Source organism: Phyllopteryx taeniolatus, chromosome 3, assembly GCF_024500385.1.
Source record: "Phyllopteryx taeniolatus isolate TA_2022b chromosome 3, UOR_Ptae_1.2, whole genome shotgun sequence".
Taxonomy (NCBI): domain Eukaryota; kingdom Metazoa; phylum Chordata; class Actinopteri; order Syngnathiformes; family Syngnathidae; genus Phyllopteryx; species Phyllopteryx taeniolatus.
The window spans coordinates 9,665,459-9,688,999 of NC_084504.1; the positions used below are offsets into that span (position 1 = coordinate 9,665,459).

At 43.5% G+C, this 23,541-nt stretch overlaps 1 protein-coding gene across 4 annotated transcripts in view; it reads right to left on the reverse strand.

The window, feature by feature from the left end:
• antxr2a (ANTXR cell adhesion molecule 2a) overlaps nt 1-23,541 on the reverse strand; it is a 122,471-nt gene that overhangs the window by 80,136 nt on the left and 18,794 nt on the right. For all 4 annotated transcript variants that reach the window (XM_061766884.1, XM_061766883.1, XM_061766885.1 and 1 more), the window contains 4 exons: nt 21,878-21,958; nt 18,648-18,708; nt 17,558-17,653; nt 5,805-5,874 (listed from right to left, as the gene is read on the reverse strand). In XM_061766884.1, the coding sequence (XP_061622868.1) occupies nt 5,805-5,874; nt 17,558-17,653; nt 18,648-18,708; nt 21,878-21,958 (308 nt within the window). The remainder of the gene's footprint in view (nt 1-5,804; nt 5,875-17,557; nt 17,654-18,647; nt 18,709-21,877; nt 21,959-23,541) is intronic.

The following is a 23,541-nucleotide window of genomic DNA, read 5'->3' on the forward strand; positions in this document are numbered from 1 at the left end:
ATCAAGGTTCCACTGTATGTTGTTGTTTGAATAGTCATTCGGCTCTGGATAAAGCTATGTGGTCGTCCACATAATCTTTCGCTCTGGATAAAGCTATGTGGTTGTCTGCATAGTCATTTGGTTTAGGATAAAGCTCTGCGGTCATCTGCATTTTGCTCTGGATAAAGCTATGTGGTTGCCCGCATTTGGCTTCAGCTAAAGTTATGCGTTCGTCCACATAGGCTATAAGATTGTCCACATCGTCATTTGGCTCTAGATGAAGCTATGTGGTTGCTCGCATTTACCTCCGGAAACAGCTATGTGGTTAACCATGAGTTTGTCCGCATAGACATTTAGCTTTTGATAAAGCTATACAGTTGCCTGCATTTGACTCCGGAAAAATCTACGTGGTTGTCTACGTGTGGCTCAGAATAAAGCTGTGTTGCTCTCTGCATAGTCATTTGGCTCAGGATAAAGCTATGCGGTCATCCACAGCCCAAGCCGTTGTCTCCATAGTTATTCGGCTCCACATAAAACTGTGTGGTGGTCCACATAGTCATTCGTCCCTGGATAAAGCTATGCTGGTATACATCCGTGGTTAGCATCTGCGGCACTAACAAGCTAATTTAGAGAATGCCGGGAGGAAAAAAACGCGTAAAGCCTGGCAGCTGTCTCCCAACCGTTTTCAAGCCCCTCCAGCAGATGTGTTTACCACCAGTCCCCCGACTAGTTAACTTCTTAATGGGGCCGGCAAGCGTTAATTAAGCGCTGGGCTTCGGCGTGGCAGGAAAATGCAGCTTTACAGATGTCAGCGCTCTACGAAAAAAAAAAAAAAAGTTTACGGCATCCTTGGCAAGCGAAGAGAATCGGACGCTTGCGGCGGCAGATGTTCATTTCCTACTTTAATGGCCCACAGCATCGACATTCGACGAAGCTCCTAAACGTGTACTTACCCAATGTGCATGCGTGAATGAGACCACATCTTGGAAAAATAGTGACCTTTACTTACGCCTTTTTGCTCCAGTTTTATTCCTTCATATTTGTGTTTCTGAATTTTATTTCAAATCCCTTACACCCCCAATTGATGGAATTATTATGTATGTAACAAAATAACGTGAAATATCCATCCATCCATCCATTTTCTGAGCCGCTTCTCCTCTTTAGGGTCGCGGGCGTGCTGGAGCCTATCCCAGCTATCACCGGGCAGGAGGCGGGGTACACCCTGAACTGGTTGCCAGCCAATCACAGGGCACATACAAACAAACAACCATTCACACTCACATTCACACCTACGGGCAATTTAGAGTTCTCAATTAACCTACCATGCATGTTTTTGGGATGTGGGAGGAAACCGGAGTGCCCGGAGAAATATATATTTTTTTTTCAATATTTTATAGTATATTTGTCCAATTTATTTTTTCATATATCTCTATAAAGTTAATACATCTGAATAATAATATAAACATGTCTAAATAAATGGCAATGATTTTTGTATTTAAGTAATGCAGATTTAATTTTTGTAGGTAATATCTTACAATGACACACATGCATCCAGGCGTATGATCAGGTGTACAAAGATAAATTTGTCATATGTACTCCAATACATTTGTCATAACACTTGAATAATAAAACAAAGCTATTGTTTTTGTGTTCCATGTTCATACCTAAATACCACACAAACATATTCCAAATAAAAGTGTAACGTCTGTTCTAAACGCAAAGCAAATATCATTGCTGCTATAAATCCCATTTATTCAAATCATATTTCTTCTAATTAGATGGCCTTAAAATCAGAGGATGATACCATATGTAGCCTACTGTAAGTATACTAAGTATGACAATAATCCTGCATTCCTGCTCACAATCATACGTGTTTGACTGGATTGCGGGCAAATGTTTGCGTTGTGTTTGGGGATCATCACGGAAGATGACAACCACGCCTGCACAAAAATATGTCTACTTACGGTTCATTTTGCAGCTTTGCAGATAATATCACTACATTCTTACTGTACATGTATAATGTTCATCTTTTTATTAAAATAGTTAATGGACACGAAAATCCAGGAATGTCACAATAAATATATTTATTATGTTTATTGTTAACCCTCTTGTAATGTCCAAGATTAAATAGAAATTGGATAAATCTATAGTTGTTTTTTTAGCAATTACGGTAACTGCAGTATTTATTTATTTATTTATACCCCTCCTTTGGTACACCAAAAATTCAGCAGGGTCATAGTGACCCGTTGAATTTTTAGTCATGGACAAAAAAATTTGGGGGAAAAAACAACAACAAAAATATGGAAATACAGTGGAACCTCGATTTCACAGACCCAATTTAACAGACTGTGGCTTTAACAGACAGGAAATTGTATCCAGTTGGAACTTAAAAATTAGTCTTTTTAATGCATCAGTGACATAAGATTGGATAAAATATATATATATATTTATTTACAATAGTTTTGGACTGTACTGGTGTTTTTAGACCACAAGAAGAAAGTGATTAAATTTAACAGACAATCTGATTTAAGGGATGACCCCTCCCCCATTAGTCCGTTAAATCGAGGTTCCACTGTATATGGAAGAAAAAAAGGCCATTTTAAAAATATTGGAGGGAGATTTTGTTATTTAAAAAATATATGTTTTTTAACATTTTTAAAATATTTTGCTTGATTTTTAAGTTTTGAAACAGGTCAATGTGACTTGCTGCCTGTATGTGAAAAATACCAATTACAATAACCCCAAAATATATTTTACAGACATGCAAACACCAAAGGCATGAAAAAGGTGACAAAAAAAACCTAAAAAATATTGTAGGTTGGGTCTGGGGGTCATTCACGTGATGAAATGCGGGTGCTGTCGGCCGCGCGAGCGGGGAACTAAAAAAAGGCCTTAAGATTAGCAATAGAGGATGTCCACTCCAGACGTGGGTAGAGTAGCCAAACATTGTACTCAAGTAAGAGTACTGTTACAATAATGTGACTCAATTAAAAGTAAAAAGTAGTCCCCCCAAAAATTACTTAAGAGTAAAAAGTACACAGTGAAACAATTACTCAAGTACTGAGAAATAGTGAGTAACTTCAGATTTTTTTTTTCCAACCACAGCATGAACATCAATAAAAGAAATTACTAAATAAAATGTGAATGTGCAAATTCTGATGTTGCTGTGTGTGCGTCTGTGTGTGTGCCAAAACCACAACAAAACATCTGCAATTTACTGCACTGTTTTCTAAAGTTATAAGTGAGCTGAAATATCCACATTTGGGCAGACAGTACCAGACAAATACTACAACACATGAAAGTTGACGTTTTTTTCCCGTCTAAATGTAAACAAGAGCATCGCGTCGTTGCCTTCATCGTAACGACGACCTTCCCAAAATAGTGGCCACTCAAGCACGACGATCAGCCGGGCTGGTTTATCTAGTGTTAATACCTATGCCCGGGAAGCCCAATAGAAGATGATGTGTGAGGTCATGTGACTTTCTTGTGTCGTTTGATTGTTGAACTACACTTAAACGTCACGAGCACTTAAATTGGATTGGCACAAACAGCGCCCAATGCGGAGGTCGTAGACTCGCACACGAAATAGTTGATAAATAAGCAATAATTGATCAATAAAAGTAGTGAGCGACATTTAGATCATTGTAACAGAATAAAAGTACCGTTAATTCTTAACAGCAGAAGCGGTGGAAGTGTTTTTTCTGGTCTCGTCAACTCCTGTGATTTATCCAAAGCAGGTCCCGAGCGCACAGGCGGAACCTCAGGCCGATGCGCTCCCATATTAGTCCGCCGTGGAGTAATATTCACAATTACAATCTGTGTGTGAATGGTGGATGTGTGGAAAGGATCTAGGTGCCAGTCTTCAAGGAGTATGAAACAGCCTATGACGACAGCGACGGCAACGGCAACCCCCCTCTGCCCCCGCCCCACAGGAAAAACTCATCAGATCTATACGATTGACGTAAATTGCCTATTTTAAGTTAAAAAACAGAAAAAAGATTTTTATTTTTCTTTAAATATAATCAAAAAACATGATTTTACCAGCAACATCCCTAGAGTGTTAATAGCAGTACATAGATCATTTTTTCACTTGAGACTATGTGAGTACCAGGATGCACATGTCTGGAAACAATGAGTCCCAGCCCCACAACAATGAGTCCGTGCAATTTATCATCACCGAGTACAGAACAGTAATCCTCCGCTATATAATGGTTGTTGCTTCGCGGTGCCGCTAGACTGCAGATTTTTTTGTACAATTTGTACAATATTTTTGTGTTATCAATAACTCTCTCTCTCAATATATTATGTTGCAGCCTTCAAATTTTTTGGGACGATATATTTTCCCAAAAACTATCACGATAAACGATAGCATTGTAGATGTTTTTTTAGCCACTGATATAATGATATTATAGAGCGTAATAATTCAAGTACATCTTTTTTAAGAACAATTAACTTACAATTCTAAAGAACAATGGCATTGTAATGTAGAACAATAAATACCTCAGCTAAATAAAAAATATAAATAAATCAGACTGTCTCCAAAACTTGCACTTAAACAAATATTAAATATTTGGCACATAGGTATAGAGGCATTAACCTACTAAAGAAGCCCAAAAATAATGTCTTAATCCCTGCCAAATTGTAATGAATTAAAACAAAAAAAACAAAAAAACAAACAAAAACTGTATAATTTCTGCTCCCTGTATAATTTCTGCTGCCTCTTGGCTTTTGAAAAAGAGATTTTATCACAAAATAAGGTTTTACCTGGTTAAGGATAAATAAAATGTAAAATAATGTCCGCTCTCGAGCTGCTGGACTGTGATGTGTGTCAATCCAATGACACTCAAAATGAGTTCACTGAAGTCAACTACTGCCTGAATATTGATATTTTGTGTCACTGTGGGTATGGTTTATAAACAGTTAACTTTCCCGTGTATGTGTGTGTGCATGAGAGAGAATGTGTGTGTGTGTGTGTTATGTGGAGAACACGAACACACGCACACAATTAAACATGCAGCGGGTCATATTGACCCACAAACATTTCCGCTGTAGCTAGGGCTGGGCGAGATGGCCTTCAAATAAAATCTGCGATTTTTCCCAAAAATCCCATTTAGGATTTTAATGATTATATTTCCTCCTCAATAAAAACAAATATCAAATGACAATGACATCATTTAAAACTTGGAGAAGGTGGCCCTTTAAACACAACCATTAAACGGTACGGAACATGGATGTATGGATTATCTTTAAGAATAAAATGTAACAATAAAACTGTCACTAAAAATAATATGAATAATCAACTTTGTGATTGCCTTAGATCAGGTGATGTGGTCAATCTTTGTCAACTGTGGGCCTGTGAATCTCTTTGAGACTTATGTGATTCAGGGCTATACAAATAAACTTGAACGTTGTAGGGCTGGAACAATGAATCAAATGCAATGCAAAAACCACTGTGCACGCCTTGACCTCTTCAGGTTGCCGCACACCAAGCGATGCGGCTGAAACTGACTGAGCTGTCTCGCAGCGTGCCTGGTTTGGCAACTGTTTTCATGAATGGCCGATCAGTCTTTCAATGGTTTTGCCGCGATTCAAAATTTGAATCGCCGGCATACAATATCGCACATCGCAGCTTACAGCCAATCAAAATGCACATAGGCTATAGGCTGTCTATTTTCACGGGCAATGTCAGATGTTTACATGATGATGTCTTTAATAATGATGTTCACATTCTGTTTATCACTCACATATTCCCCAAGCTTTAACGCCAAATATTAAAATGATTACTTATTAATTGGCGATGAGCACAAGCGTATTACAGTACTTACTGTCCCACGTCGTAGAGCTTGGGTGCAGGACAGAGCAGGTAGTCGTTACGCACGGCGCTTGGCTTGTGATCTGGAGGGAGAGAAAAAAACTTAAGTGTTCACGTTAAACTTATATGCGATTCATTGTTCACTGGTCGTTGTCCTCATAGAGCAGAGACTACTGTATAAGAATGTGAGTATTGTATTCTCTGTTTGTATGTGCCATAAAGAAATAAACTGGTTTTATAAAGTGTAATTACTGTACGTTGGGACAAGCAGAAATTGTTGTTGCCTTAAGGGGTGTGGCCTAATGAGTGACATCAGGCTCCTGGGAAGTGTTCTCATTTTGTGTCTTTGACTGTTTGTCCATCCATCTATTCATCCATCCATCCATTTTCTTCCGCTTATCTGAGGTTGGGTCGTGGGGGCAGTAGCCTTAGCAGGGAAGCCCAGAGTTCCCTCTCCACAGCCACTTCATCCAGCTCTTCCGGGGGGATCCCAAGGCATTACCAGGCCAGCTGATAGACGTAGTCTCTCCAGCGTGTCCGGGGTCGTCCCCGGGATCTCCTCCCGGTGGGACATGCCCAGAACACCTCACCAGGGAGGCGTCCAGGTGGCATCCTACTCAGAAGCCCGAGCCACCTCATCGGGCTCCTCTCAATGTGGAGGAGCAGCGGTTCTACTCTGTGCCCCTCCCGAATGACCGCGCTTCTCACCCTATCTCTAAGGGAGAGCCCGGACACCCTGCAGAGGAAACTCATTTCGGCCGCTTGTATCCGGGATCTTGTTCTTTCAGTCACGACCCACAGCTTGTGACCATAGGTGAGGGTAGGAACGTAGATCGATCGGTAAATTGAGAGCTTCGTCTTATAAAGTCCGCATCACTGCAGACACTACACTGATCCACCTGTCGATATCCCATTCCATTCTTCCCTCACTCCTGAACAAGACCCCAAGATACTTGAACCCCTCCACTTGGGCCAGGATCTCATCCCTGACTTGGAGAGGGCACGCCACCCTTTTCCGACTGAGGACCATGGTCTCAGATTTGGAGGTGCTGATTTTCATCCCAGCCGCTTCACACTCTGCTGCAAACCGCTCCAGTGAGAGTTGGAGATCACGGCTTGATGAATCTAACAGAACCACATCATCTACAAAAAGCAGAGATGAAATACTGAGGCCAAAAACCAGATCCCCTCTACGCCTCGGCTGCGCCTAGAAAGTCTGTCCATAAAAGTTATGAACAGAAACGGTGCAAAAGGGCAGCCTTGGCGGAGTCCAACCCTCACCGGAAACGAGTCAGACTTACTGCCAGCAATGCGACCTTGAACACTGGTCTTACAGGGACTGAAAAGCCTGTATCAGGAGGTTTGGTACCCCATATCCCGATGCACCCCTCACAGGACTCCCTGAGGGACATGGTCGAACACCTTCTCCAAGTCAAAGCACATGCAGACCGGTGGGGCGAACAACCATGCACACTCGAGGACCGTGCCGAGGGTGTAGCGCTGGTCCACTGTTCCATGGCCAGGACGAAAACCATACTACTCCTCCTGAATCTGAGATTCAACTTCCCGACGGACCTTCCTCTTCAGCACCCCTGAATAGACCTTACCAGGGAGACTGAGGAGTGTGATCCACCTGTAGTGAGAACACACCCTCCGGTGCCCCTTCTTAAAAATTGGGACCACCACCCCAGTCTGCCAATCCAGAGGCACTGTCCCAAATGTCCATGCGATGTTGCAGAGGCGTGTCAACCAGGACAGCCCCACAACATTCAGAGCCTTTAGGAACTCCAGGCGAATCTCATCCACCGAGGAGCATTTTAACCACCTCGGTGACCTCAACCCAAGACATAGGAGAGCCCGCCTCAGAGACCCCAGACTCTCCTGCCTCATGGGAAGGCATGTCGGTGGAATTGAGGAGGTCTTCGAAATATTCTCCCCACCTACTCACAACGTCCCGTGTCGAGGTCAGTAGTGCCCATCCCACTATACACAGTGTTGATGGTACACTGCTTCCCCCTCCCGAGACGCAGGATGGTGGACCAGAATTTCCTCTTAGCCGTCAGAAAGTCGTTCTCCATGGCCTCACCGAACTGCTCCCATGTCCTGTTTTTTGCCACAGTGACCACCAAAGCTGCATTCCGCTTGGCCAGCAGGTACCCATTAGATGTCACAGGAGTTCCACAAGCCAAAAAGGCCCGATAGGACTCCTTCTTCAGCTTGACGGCATCCCTCACCACTGGTGTCCACCAACGGGTTCGGGGGGTTGCTGCCACGACAGGCACCGGAAATCCTACGGCCACAGCCCAGGTTGCCCGCCACAGCAATGTTTGTCACATTCAATTAACTGCTAAAAGTGCATGGGACACTGTTGCCCACATGCTAGGGCATTGCTCCATTTTTTTCTTTTTTTAACCTTACTGGACCGGCGCCGCAGATGAATCTCACTCTAAATAAAAAATTTGGCTCACAACACAAACCCCCCCACACCAAATACATATATACATATACACACACACACACACACACACAAACATACAGGGTACGGAAAGTATTCAGATCAGTATTCACTCTTTGTTATATTGCAGCCATTTGATAAAATAATTTAAGTTAATTTTTTCCCCACATTAATGCACACACAGCACCCCATATTGACAGAAAAAAACAGAATTGTTGACATTTTTGCAGATTTATTAAAAAAGAAAAAATGAAATATCACACAGTCATAAGTATTCGGACCCTTTGCTCAGTATTTAGTAGAAGCAACCTTTTGAGGTAATACAGCCATGAGTCTTTTTGGGAATGATGCAGTTTTTCACACCTGGATTTGGGGATCATCTGCCATTCCTCCTTGCAGATCCTCTCCAGTTCTGTCAGGTTGGATGGTGAATGTTGGTGGCAGCCATTTTCAGGTCTCTCCAGAGATGCTCAATTCTGTTTAAGTCAGGGTTCCTGCTGGGCTATTCAAAAACAGTCACGGAGTTGTTCTGAAGCCACTCCTTCGGTATTTTAGCTGTGTGTTTAGGGTCATTGTCTTTTCTGAAGGTGAACCTTTGGCCCAGTCTGGGGTTCTGAGCACTCTGGAGAAGGCTTTTGTTTAGGGTATCCCTGTACTTGGCCGCATTCATCTTTTCTCCGATTGCAACCAGTCACCCTGTCCCTGGAGCTGAAAAACACCCCCATAGCATGATGCTGCCACCACCATGCTTCACTGTTGGGACTGTATTGGACAGGTGATGAGCAGTGCCTGGTTTTCTCCACACATGCCACTTACTAGAATTAAGGCCAACAATTTCTATCTTGGTCTCATCAGACCAGAGAATCTTATTTCTCACCATCTTGGAGTCCTTCAGGTGTATTTTAGCAAACTCCATGCGGGCTTTCATGTGTCTTGCACTGAGGAGAGGCTTCCGTTGGGCCACTCTGCCATAAAGCTGCGACTGGTGGAGGGCTGCATTGACTTTCAAGAACTTTCGCCCATCTCCCAACTGCATCTCTGGAGCTCAGCCACAGTGATCTTTGGGTTCTTCTTTACGTCTCTCATCAAGGCTCTTCTCCCCAATTTGCTCAGTTTGGCCAGACGGCCAGCTCTAGGAAGGGTGCTGATCATCCCAAACGTCTTCCATTTCAGGATTACAAAGGCCACTGTGCTCTTAGGAACCTTAAGTGCACTGTAAATTTTTTTGTAACCTTGGCCAGATCTGTGCCTTGCCACAATTCTGTCTTTGAGCTCTTCAGGCAGTTCCTTTGACCTCATTATTCTCATTTAGTCTGACATGCATTGTGAGCTGTAAGGTCTTATATAAACAGGTGTGTGGCTTTCAAGTCCAATCAGTATAATCAAACACAGTTGGACTCCAATGAAGGTGTAGAACCATCTCAAGGATGATCAGAAGAAATTGACAGCACCCGAGTTAAATATGAGTGTCACAGCAAAGGGTCTGAATACTTATGGCTGTGTGATATTTCAGTTTTTCTTATTTAATAAATCTGCAAAAATTTCAACAATTCCATTTTTTTCTGTCAATATGGGGTGCTGTGTTTACATTAATGTGGAAAAAATGCACTTAAATGATTTTAGCAAATAGCTGCAATATTAAAAGGAGTGAAAAATTTAAGGGGGTCTGAATACTTTCCGTACCCACTGTATATAGGAGGAGACAGCCCGTAACTCTCATAAGTTGGGGTCACTCACAAGTCAAGGTACTACATTACTATACCTTAAAAAGTGTCTTTTAATAAGTTAAAAAAATGTTTACCATGTGTGTAAGGGGGAAAACAAATGCAAAAAAATAAATAAATAAATAAATTTTTACATCGTCTCTTTTTCGTGGATGTTCACCTACTGAGAGTGTGTCTGGAATGTCTCCCTAGTGATAATAGGGGATTCACTGTATTTAAAGGCACACAACATGTAATGTAATCGTAATAGTCGATATGAAACAGACTCATTTAAGGCGCATAAATAGTACAGAATCACAGTATTTTACCTATTTAGGGTTAGGTCTAGATTCATGTGTTTGTGTGTGTGTGTCCGTGCGTGCGTGCGTGCGTGTGTCCGTGCGTGCGTGTGTCCGTGCGTGTGTGTGTGTGTGTGCGTGCGTGTGTGTGTGTTCTAGTCTCCGGCCACTGAGGTCGTTTGTTTGGCCCTCCAACTGCCGAGGTGACAGACAAGACGGTGGCATCTGTCCGGCATATGTGGCAAATGTTCGAGAGCCGTCGAGACACCCCTCCCTTCCCAGCTACACCAACCGTCCGTAATTAAAAACGTGGCCCCCGCCATCAAAAAGGTCGTCAGAAACACATGCGGGGGAGCCAAAAAAAAAAAGAGGGAATGGCGGGCCTTTCCCCAAGTGGGCGGCGGAACTGAGAAAGGACACGCAAGAGGACATCTGCTGATGACAAGTTGACAAGTTGAATCTTTATATAAATAAATTTTAAAAAACACACCAAAAAAAAACTGAAAATATGCTGCACAAGTATTTCAGTCAACAGTCAGAAAATAACTTTTTGGCATTGGCACATGCCAAACGGGTGTTTGAGAATATAAGCTCTGAAGAGCCAAACGTGGCGGAAACAGACTGCAGCCCAAAATAAGAAGCATGCTGACCCACACAGAAACTACATATTGTACTTCATCATATCTTGTTATTTTGGTTTTATTGAACAATGATGGACAACACATTGCATTCTATAGCGCTTTTTAAATTTGAAACCAGATGTTTACATACACTAAATAAAGACATATGCCTTTTTCACTGCCTGACATGAAATCTTTTCCTGTTTGAGGTCACTTAGGATGACCAAAATTATTTCAATTTTCTAAATGCCATGATAATAAGCGAAGGATTTTTCAGGCAGTTTTTCATTACTTTCTTCTCAGTCGAACGTTTACATACAGTAAGATTACTATACCTTTAAACAATTTGGGAAAACCCGGATGATGTCATTTCTTTGGAAGCTTCTGACAGGTTTATTGACAACATTTGCGTTGATTAGAAACACACCTGTAGATGTATTTGAATTAGGCACACCTGAAATCCACTGCTCCTTTGTGTAACATCATCGGAAAGTCAAAAGAGATGAGACAAGATATCAGACAGACAGTTGCGGATTTCCACAAGTCTGGTTCATCCTTGGGTGAAATGTCTAGATACCTGAAGCTGCCACGTTCATCTGTTCAAACAATTATATGAGAGTACAAACACCATGGGAATGTTCAACCATCATACCGCTCAGGAAGGAGACAGGTTCTGTGTCCCAGAAATGAACGTGTATGGGTCCAAAATGTGCATATCAACCCAAGAATAAAAGCAAAAAACCTTGTGAAGATGCTGGCTGGGCTGAGAAGCCGCTCTGAAAGGAAGCCATTACTCCAAAAGAGAAAAGCCAGATTACAGCTTGCAAATGCACATAGAGACAAAGACCTTAATTCTCCTTAAATCCTATGGTCTGACAAAACTAAAATGTAATTGTTTGGCCACAATGAGCATAATTATGTTTGGAGAAAAAAGGGGGACGCTTGCCAGCCTGAGAACACCACCCCAACTTCGAAATACAGGGGTGGCACCATCAAGTGGTGGGGTTGTTTCGGTGCAGGAGAGACTGGTGCACTTCACAAAACAGATGGCATCATGAGGAAAGAACATTATGTCAAAATACTGAAGCAACATCTCAAGACACCAGCCAGGAAGTTAAAGCTTGCGTCTTCCAAATGGACAATGATCCAAAGCATACTGCCAAACTAGTTGAAAAGTGTCACAAGAATTACAAAGTCAATGGGCCTCATTCACTAATAAATGCATAGAAATATTGTCACCGTGCGCACAAATTGAGCATATACGCAAAATCAACGTCAGATTCATGAACCGTGTTTTTTCTTTGCACCATTGAGCGAATGTTAGTGAATCAGAATTCATTCTAAATGACGGGGTCATGCCTGCGAGCTGCAGTCTGCATAAATTACGCCAACATCCCTAAAAAAGAACCTCCATCTGATGCATCTCAACCAATGCGCGGAGATTAAAGTCACAAGAGCTGTCTCCAAAACTTTATTAACTTTCATAATCTTTAACCTATTTTTAAAATGTCGGTATCATCTGAAAGCTTGCTGAACACAGAAACCAACAACATATAATAATAATGCTGATCATTTTTTTATTATTTCTGAAGTGTATTTAGAGAATGTGGCACAAAACATACATATAACACAAACAAACACACTCCATACACTGTTCAAATACATAGTAAGGAAGAACTACAGCACAACAAAAAGGCATTTGTAGTTGATAAAATTAGTGAAATTAGTGTTGGAAGCGACAGAAAATATTCAAGACATATGCCGGTCGGAGTACGTCACTCATCAACCGCGCAACCGGTGGTGTTTGTGTGAATAGACAACACATTTACACATGCAAAATAAAAGAAAAACATTCATCAGATTATTGTAGGGATTAAAAAGAATACTGAAGCCTAGAAAAAACTAGGAAATGCAAGCAGAAACAGGAATTTTGATCGGTCCCCTCGCATTTCCTGCTTGTTGAGTAACAATGTCGTACTGCATTCAGACAGCTACAGTGGGGGACAATGCACATACTGTACAAGCACTTGAATGAGGGTGAAGTGATGAGAAGTGTCTTTTTCACAGTTATTTAGAACATTAGTCAAATCATTACCAAATTCCAGGTTTGAGTTATTATCATCAGTTATTATTATTGTTTTTATAAATGACTGTAGTTCCAATACCTTGTGCATCTTGAGGAAAGGTTTTTCGTTTTTTCAAAAGTTTATCCTGCATTATTTGTTCGTATGCTTGGTGTGAGGAGCTGCTATATCTGTTTGCAGAGTATGAACAAAAACAAGTACAAACATGCACGCGCACTAAGCACAATTCTATGAGTACGCACGGTTAGTGAATGACGCCCGATGTTTTGGAATGGCCATCGCAAGGGCCTGATCTCAATTCTATTCAAGATTTATTGGCATGGCCGACTGGTTAGCACAGCTGCCTCACAGTTCTGAGGACCCAGGTCCAAATCCAGCCTTGACTGTGTGGAGTTTGCATGTTCTCCCCATGCTTTCGTGGGTTTTCTCCGGGCACTCCGGTTTCCTCCCACATCCCCAAAACATCCATGGTGGGTTGATTGAAGACTCTAAATTGCCCATAGGTGTGAATGTGAGTGTCAATAGTTGCTTGTTTCTATGTGCCCTGCGATTGGCTGGCGACCAGTTCGGGGTGTGCCCCGGCTCTCGGCCGAAGATGGCTGGGCTAGGCTCCAGCATACCCGCGACCCTAGTGAGGAAAAGCAATGTAGAAAATGGATGGATGGATTTATGGGTAGACCTGAAAAGGCATGTGCAAGCAAGGTGGCCTACAAACTTGGCTCATTTACACCAGTTCTGTCAGGAGGAATGGGCCAATATTATTGTCAACTATTGTAAGAAGCTTGTGGAAGAATATCCAAAACATTTGACCCAACTCATACAGTTTAAAGGCATTGGTACCAAATACTAATAAAAGGTATGTAAACTTCTAACTTTGAATAAAGTAATGAAAAACTGTCAAAAGAAAATATTTCATTATTCTGGGATTTATCAGATCAAGTTTATTTATATAGCACATTTCATACATTAAACTGCAACACAAAGTAGTTTACAGAGATTAAAAAGACAATTAAAATGGAACGAAATATACAACAACCCACCCCTTCGTCCCCATATGTATCCATCCATCTTCTTCTGCTAATCCGAGGTCGGATCGCGGGGGCAGTAGCTTTAGCAGGGACGCCCAGACTTCCCTACCCCCAGCCACTTCATCCAGTTCTTCCGGGGGGCTCCCAAGGCACGCCTAGACCAGATGGGAGACATAGTCTCTCCAGCGTGTTCTGGATCGTCCCCGGGGTCTCCTCCCGGTGGGACATGCATGGAACACCTCAACAGGGAGGCGTCCAGGAGGCATCCTAATCAGATGCCCGAGCCACCTCATCTGGCTCCTCTCAATGTGAAGGAGCAGCGGTTCTACTCTCCCCTCCCGGATGACCAAGGTTCTCAGCACGGACACCCTGAGGAGGAAACTCATTTCGACCGGTTCGATCCAGGATCTTGTTCTTTCGGTCACGACCCACAGCTCGTGACCATAGGTAAGGGTAGGAACGTAGCTCGACCGGTAAATTGAGAGCTTCACCTTTCAGCTTAGCTCCTTCTTTACCACAACGGACCGATAGAAAGTCTGCATCACTGCAGACGCTGCACCGATCTGCCGCTCGATCTCCCGTTCTATTTTTCCCTCACTCGTGAACAAGACCCCAAGATGCTTGAACTCCTCCACTTGGAGCAGGATCTCAACCCTGACCTGGAGAGGGCACGCCACCCTTTTCCGACTGAGGACCATGGTCTCAGATTTGGAGGTGCTGATTTTCATCGCAGCCGCTTCACACTCGGCTGCGAACCGCTCCAGTGAGAGTTGGAGATCATGGCTTGATGAAGCCAACTGAACCACATCATCTGCAAAAAGAAGAGATGCAGTACTGAGGCCACCAAACCGGACCCTCTCTACGCGTCGGCTGCGCCTAGAAATTCTGTCGATAAAAGTTACGGACAGAATCGGTGACAAAGGGCAGACTTGGCGGAGTCCAACCCGCACCGGAAACGAGTCCGACTTACTGCTGGCAATGTGAACCAAACTCTGACACCGGTCGTACAGGGAACGACCAGCCCGTATCAGGGGGTTCAGTACCCCATACTCCCGAAGCACCCCCCACAAGACACCCCGAAGGACACGGTGCACCCATGCACCCTCGAGGACCCTGCCAAGGGTGTAGAGCTGGTCCACTTTTAAACCAGGCTGCTCCTCCTGAATCTGAGATTCAACTTTCCGACAGGCCCTCCTCTCCAGCACCCCTGAATAGACCTTACCAGGGAGGCTGAGGAGTGTGATCCACCTGTAGTGAGAACACACCCGCCGGTCCCCCTTCTTAAAAAGGGGGACCACCACCCCAGTCTGCCAATCCAGAGGCACTGTCCCCAATGTCCACGCGATGTTGCAGAGGCGTGTCAACCGGGACAGCCCCACAACATTCATACCCTTTCGGAACTCCGGGCGAATTTCATCCACCCCCAGGGCCTTGCCACCAAAGAATTTTTTAACCCCCACGGTGACCTCAACCCCACAGATAGGAGAGCACGCCTCAGAGACCCCTGACTCTGCTTCCTCATGGGAAGGCATGTCGGTGGAACTGAGGAGGTCTTCGAAGTATTCTCCCCACCGACTCACGATGTCCCGAGTCGAGGTCAGCAGCACCCCATCCCCACTATACACAGTGTTGATGGTGCACTGCTTCCCACTCCTGAGACGCCGGATGGTGGACCAGAATTTCCTCGAAGCCGTCCGGAAGTCTTTCTCCATGGCCTCACCAAACTCCTCCCAGGCCCGAATTTTTGCTTCAGCGACCACCAAAGCTGCATTCAGTTGGCCAGCCGATACCCATCAGCTGGATCAGGAGTCGCACATGCCAAAAAGGCCTGATGGGACTTCTTCTTCAGCTTGATGCCATCCCTCACCTTTGGTGTCCACCAACGGGTTCGGGGATTGCTGCCATGACAGGCACCGACCACCTTACGGCCACAGCTCCGGTCGTCCGCCTCAGCAATGGAGGCGCGGAACATGGGCAACTCGGACTCAATGTCCCCCGCCTCCCCCGGAACATGAGCAAAGTTCTGTCGGAGGTGAGAGTTGAAACTCCTTCTGACAGGGGATTCTGCCAGACGTTCCCAGCAGACACTCACAATACGTTTGGGCCTGCCACGTCGGACCGGCATCTTCCCCCACCATCGGAGCCAACTCACCAACAGGTGGTGATCAGTTGACAGCTCCCCCCCTCTCTTCACCCGAGTGTCTAAGACATGTGGCCGCAAGTCCGATGACACGACCACAAAGTCGATCATCGAACTGCGAGCTAGGGTGTCCTGGTGCAAAGTGCACGTGTGGACACCCTTATGCTTGAACATGGTGTTCGTTATGGACAATTTGTGATGAGCACAGAAGTCCAATAACAGAACACCGCTCGGGTTCTGATCGGGGGCGCCGTTCCTCCCAATCACATCCTGTCAGGTCTCACTGTCATTGCCCACGTGAGCATTGAAATCCCCCAGCAGAACAATGGAGTCCCCAGCGGGAGCGCTCTCCAGGAACCCAAAAGGTTGGATACTCTGAACTGCTGTTTGGTGCATAGGCACAAACAACAGTGAGGACTCGTTCCCCAGCCGAAGGCGGAGGGAGGCTATCCTCTCGTCCACTTGGGCGAACGTACATGCGCCGAGCCAGGGGGCAATATGTATATCCAACACCTGCTCGGCGCCTCCCACTGTGGGCAACTCCACAGTGGAAGAGAGTCCAACCCCTCTTAAGAGGACTGGACCAACTATATCTCGTCGGAACTTCTTGACCTCACACACCAGATCAGGCTCCTTCCCTGCCATAGAGGTGACATTCCACGTCCCTAGAGCCAGCTTCTGTAGCCGGGGATCAGATCGCCAAGGTACCTGCCTTCGGCCACCGCGCAGCTCACACTGCACCCGACCCCTATGGCCCCTCCCACAGGTGGTGAGCCCATGGGAAGGGGGACACACGTTACCCTTTCGGGCTGTGCCCCATGGGTGCAGGCCCGGCCACCAGGCGGTCGTCTTCGAGCCCCACCTCCAGGCCTGGCTCCAGAGGGGGGCCACGGTGACCCGCGTCCGGCCAAGGGAAACCTTAATTCATTAATATTTTTCATCATAGGGGTCATTTAGCCGTGCTTTGTGTGGTCCCTCACCTAGGACCTGTTTGCCATGGGTGACCCTACCTGAAGCCCCAGACAACTTAGCTCCGAGGATCATTGGGACACACAAACCCCTACACCACAGTAAGGTGACGGCTTCCAGGAGTCGTCCCCATATATAAATGCAAAACACACGGACAAACACGTCCGCCCGTACACACACACACACACGCACGCACACGCACACGCACACACACACAACAAATATTGTTTATTAGTGTAGACATGGCAAGGCACTGAGGATCAGAATTTGGAAGATATAAATAATTTTAGTAATCCAAATTGACCTAAAACAGTAAAGGTTTAGTCCGATTTCATGTCCCACAATGAGAACAAAATAAAGCTCATGTGTCTTTATATAGTGTATCTAAGCATCTGGTTTCATTCTAGTTTAGTATGGTGTGGTAAGATGTTACGGTATTTTGCGAACACATAGGCTACAGACACTTACTGAAGGTTTGCTGGTCCACGATGAAGCTGCACACCACACTCTCGCTGCTGCGGCCCAGGGCGAAGCCATTCCCGCGCAGCACAATGTCGAAGGACTCTGGAGTGGAAACAGTTTGGAGATTTTAGGAGCGCTTTAGGACTTATTTGGGCTGATTCCTTCGTCGGAATCAATCAAAGTAAGAGGCCTGGAATAACCCCAAAGGGCCCCTCCAAACCAAAATGGCCAACTTCCTGTTCAATTTCAGGCATGGGTCCTTGAGACTTTTTTCATCTGTCCTGTTATGATCGACACATGAAAAAATTGTCACGTCCATCTGTTGGGGGCTGATTTTTATTAACGTATAATAACTCTTTTAACGGGCTGAATGTTTTTTTACTTTCCAGGGGTGCGCTGCCCCCTTTCCAAAACTTGCCAGCAATTTTTTTCCTAAACATACTAGTTACCTGCCCTTCCTTGAGCATGCCAGTATCCCCCCTTTTCCTACACTTACCAGGAACGTCCCCCCCCCCCCCCCCCCCCTCATTCCTAAACATACCGGCGACTAGAACTTTCCTAAAGATAACAGCAAACCCTGCCTTACCTAAATTTAGCAGCACCGCGTCCTTGCCCAGCAATTCCCCCTTTTTCTACACATACTGCAAATCTTCCTTTTCCTAAATTTACCAGCAATCTTCCGTTTCCTAAATGTACCAGAAAACCCTGCCTTTCCTAAACCTACCAACAAACCACCTTTTCCAAAGCTTAAACAGCAATTCCCCTTTCCTAAATTTACCAGCAATCCAATTTCTCCTAAACATACCAAAAAAAAAAAAAAACCTTTCTTAAATGTACTAGAGACCCATCCTTCACTCAACATGCCATTATTCCCCCCATTTCTTATTCCTTACCATCAACCTCCCCTTTCCTAAACATACCACCAACATACACTTTCCTAACCGTATTAGTGAACCGCGCCTTTTCTAAACTTGCAAGCATCCCGCCCTTTCCTAAATATCTGTAAAATCATCAAAATTTAACAGGCTGAATTTTTCCAATTTTCCAGGGCTGCTACTGAGTTATGGGCACCAACACTTGGTTCAAATCCACTCACCATTGACACAGACACTTGAGGGCTCCACACTCAGGATCTCTGTACAGGATCTTTTCAATATCTGCACACAAAGAAAGACGCCAGTGACACATTATCATCATAGTTGTGGTTGGTTATCGAGTGTGTCAGTTTTGAAAACTGATTAAGGTGCAACACCTGAGAAACGTCTCCGGTCTGACTTGGGGTGGGGGGTGGTCTACTCTTGCTTTTATGGGGAAATTATGCGAGGCGATTACATCCGAGGCTTTTATTTAGAAAAAAAAAATCTGTGGATGCCACATTAACATTTAAAGAGGCTTGTGAGGGTGCCACTGCCTGGATTCAATAAATCAACAAAGGACAACGTATGCAAATGGTGCGTGGTTAAAAAGAAGCATATTAAGCCAGCATAGCACGCGCTTGCACTTTTCATCCCAGGTTGGTCGCAGCTTCCATCTGACAAGTGAGATGTATTTATTGCCAAGTGTATGAAATAAATGTGACAGCGGGCTATGGAAGCATTAAAAAAAGACAAGGGTGCATGGAGAGATGCTACAGGAAAAAGGAAGTGTGGCATTTATTCCCAGATAATGACTTCCTTGGCAGAGTGGAGATAAAGACCAAAGATGTCGGGATTGTTTGCCTTCACCAAGCAGTCCGATCGAAGCGTCCCACTGCATTTGTCAGGAATACTTAGCATCTACCCCTCTTTCCGTAACGTACCAGCTATGCCCACATCTCTAAACTTCCCCTCCCCCTTCCTAAACTTTCCAGCAATATTTTGGCCAGGACTCCCTTGCAAAAGAGATTCTGAATCTCAATGGGACTATTCCTGGTTAAATATAGGTTACATTTAAAAAATAATATTTTTTTAAAAATTACTTGCCTTTTTTTTTTATCCGCCTTTCCTAAACATACCAGCAAGCCACTTTCCTAATCATCTAATAATCTCACATTTACAAAATGTACCAGTCATCTCATCTTTCCTACATGCGCCAGCAATACCACCGCTCCTAATAATAATAATAATAAGTATTATTATTATAATAATTATAATAATAATAATTTCCTTTATTTAACCTGGTAAGGCAATTGAGAACAGTCTCATTTACAACGCCGAGCTGAAGGCAATTTAAGGTTCAGTGCCTTGCCCAAGGACACTTTGACTGCGTAGAGTCTGAGTCGGCTTTCAAACGACCGACCCTTTTTGGTCAGTGGACCAGCCTAATCTTACAAGTAACCTCCCCTTTCGTAAATTTACCAGCAATAACCCTGCCCTAAATTTTTCAGCAATCCCCCCTTTCCTAAACATACCAGAAATCTCTTTCCTAAACATATAAGCAACCCATTTTTCCTAAATCTGCCAGAAACCCCCCTTTCCGAAATTTACATCAATCACCTTTCCTAAAATGACCAGCAACAAATCCTTCCCTAAATTTAGCAGATTCAATTCTAACCAACCAAATTAATGTACTTTAATAATATTAAAGGTTAAAAAGAATCCGTTTTAAATAAATACAAAAACATTGAATAATCAAATGAAATCTAAATAGATTTGTACATGTTTCAAAATTTAAAAATATGATAGGATGCGATTCACCTCCATATCTTTTTTGTCATTTGTCATTAAAGTTTAGACTATTTTTATTATTGTTTTTAATATTAACACTATTAAAAAAAACTTTTAGACTTGTATCAACATTTAACAAATGGGTTATGTCAATGACTTTGCCTCAAACCTTTGGGATTAAAGTTAAGACAGTGATTTGTTATTACGTCTGGTTAAATAGTTTTTAAATATTTTGTTTTACTTTTATGACTGACATTTCCCATACAGCATCACAGTTTACATTTCCACCCCGGAACAAATTATTTCCATCCCGATTATTTCCTATGGGAAAAATAGTTTAGCATTCCAATCAATTGAGAGGTCGACAAATTGTGTCAACAAAAACAACTGTTTTGGTCTTGCGACCGGCCCGGCTGCACACGTGGCAGCTCCGTGTTTGCCTAAAAACAGCTGGAACATCTCAAGCAGATGTTCCTTCTGGCCTCGCCTTCAACACATCATGCAAACAAATTTTCCATGTGTGCGTGTGCTCCAAATGCAGTTGCACTCTGTATTTTATTGCACCCCAATTCGCTCTTACACACAAATGAAAAGCTCTCACATTCAATACTGAAAATATGATTAGCCCATACACACTACTGAAACACTCTCAGCCACATTAGCAAAAATTCTGTCGCTCTCTTTTACAAAAAAATTATCGACTCATATACAATGTTTAAATGTTCTCACTCATTACCGAAAAATTATCTGCTTACAAAAAAAAACATTCTCAGTCACACACACTTATGAAAATTATCTCACAAACACACTACTGAAATAAGCACTACCAATACTAAAAGCTCACAAACACATGAAACACTCAAGCACTTCTGAAATGCTGACAAACACACACACTACTGAAACACTGTCACGTACTACTGAAAATGACTGTAGCGAACAGGCACACTGCTAAAATAACAAAACTCACAATTAAAATGCTCACACTACTGAAAGGCTCTCACACTAACGGTGAAACACTCACATACAGTATAACTGAAACTCTCACACTCACTACTGAAAAATTATCCGCCCAGAAACATTGCTACAACGCTTTCACACGCACTACTGAAAAACGATCTGTTCACACAAACTACTGAAAGACTCACACACACTCACACACTAATGAATCACTTTCACAATCACTACTGAAATATTCTCCCATTCACACGACTGAATCGCTCCCACATCATACTAAAACATTCATACACAAACCATGATACACTGTCACATATAACACTTAAAAGCACTCTCTCTCTCTCTCTCACACACACACACACACACACACACACACACACACACCACTGAAACGCTCACTCACAATATTGGAACGCTCACACACACACTTCTGGAAAGGTCTCACACCTACTGAAACGCTCTCACACCCACACAAATACATACACATCACTGAAAATCTGTCACACACCACTGAAACGCTCTCACACACGCACTTTGTGTGTAAGTGTGCGTGTGTGAGTTTGACGCCTCACTCAGGCTTTAGCAGCGTGGGTGAAGTTGGGTACAGGAAATAAGCAGTTTCCTACTTTTAAATAAAACACCAGAAATGTGAGAGCAGAAGAGAGACAGAGACAGAGAGAGAGAGAGAGAGAGAAAGAGAGAGCGAGCAGAAGAAGGCCCCACTTACGGAATTAACGATCCCTTTGAGCGCGTGGAAGCCATCTTTGACGGGAAACACCTGGTCCCTGGTGTCAGCGATGTCGGCGAGCTGCGGAAGGGGTAGAAAAGGTTTGAGAACGCCGTGGTCCGGGTTGGACTGAGCCTTCACTTTTGAGCGAGCCGGGGGCAGGCGACGGAGCAGATGGTCCAACTGTGGCAAATGCTCGATGGTGGTGCAAAGGCAGACTAATGTTTCCTTTGTTTCGGACTTAACAGGCGCGGGATGGTTACCAATGGTTGCCATGGTTACCGAGGGGGGAACAGGACACTGTATTGGAGCCAGTGCGCATGAAATACTGACGGTGGCCAAATGTGGCCTACAGGGTTTGCTACTCCTTAAACTGCTGCGAATGAATCTGTCTTTTTTTTTTAATTGGTGAAAAAAATTATATATTTGAAATGAAAGCGAGCATAACAATAAGCTGATTTGACCTTAGGGCCCGGTTACCATAAAACATTTAAAAACATATATCTTGGGTTAGCTATGAGGTAAAATCAATGGGAGTCTTGCTCATAAATAATGTCTGTATATTTGAAAATTGTAGTTGGAGGTTTCGTTCAGTCAGTCGGTTGGTTGGTCATTAAGTAGGTTGATGGGTAGGTAGATGATAGTAAGATAGGGCAGATGGTTAGTTGGGAAGTAGATAGATAGGTAAGTAGATGTTTGATAGGTAGGTAGATAGGTGAGATAGCTGATCAGTTGTTAAGTAGATAGGTTAGTTGTTCGATCAGTACGTAGTAGGAGTGTAACAATTCGTTTTAACAATAATTCGATTCGTATCACGATTCGTGGTTGGTTCAAGGACTATAGCTTTGTTCCGACGTGAGCGCAGTATGGACGCTCACGTGGCGCGCATCCGACCTATACTGTCAGTCATCAAAAGGCGACAAATGTCACAACTGTTCGACAAAACAGACACGCCACAAAACGGCAATGGCGGACGAAGGAGCAGAAAACAGTCAGTGGCGAAAATAATACGCTTTAGAACTGATAAATATTAGAAAATGTTAGTTACAGTTGTACAAAATCGCAACAAATACGTCATGACGAGAGCTACGAGAGGGGCGATGTTTACTTCCGTCAACACAGTGACTCGTGTTTGCACGCATGCGCAATGTGACGTCCTGTTTTGTGTCAAAGTGTGTGATGTCACAGACACATTCCTTCCACAGCAGAAACCGCATGTGTTTTTGTAATGTAAACGACTACATTAAAAGATCAGATTAAACAAAAAAATCCAAAGTGGTGATATTTCCCTGCAGTGTCAACGTAGCCATTATTGGTTCATTTATATTGACACAATCCAAAACGATTTAGGGGCTTGAAATAGATTCAGAAACTTTTTAGCCAAAAATTTGACAGTCTGACTGTGAAATAAATACCTGAATACTAGACAGTGCCGTGGAAATTTCCTGGATTCCTTTTGTTTGTTTTAACGGAATCAGGTAAAATTAATTATAGATATAATAAACAACTATTAATGGCAAATGCAGTCACACTTTATTAAAATAAAGTCCAACTAACATCTCTTCAGGTTGAATTAAAAGTACATTCACCTGCTACTTCTGATTTTGTTTTTCAACATACAATTTATGTTAGATCCAAGTGTTCTAAATTGATACATTGATGTA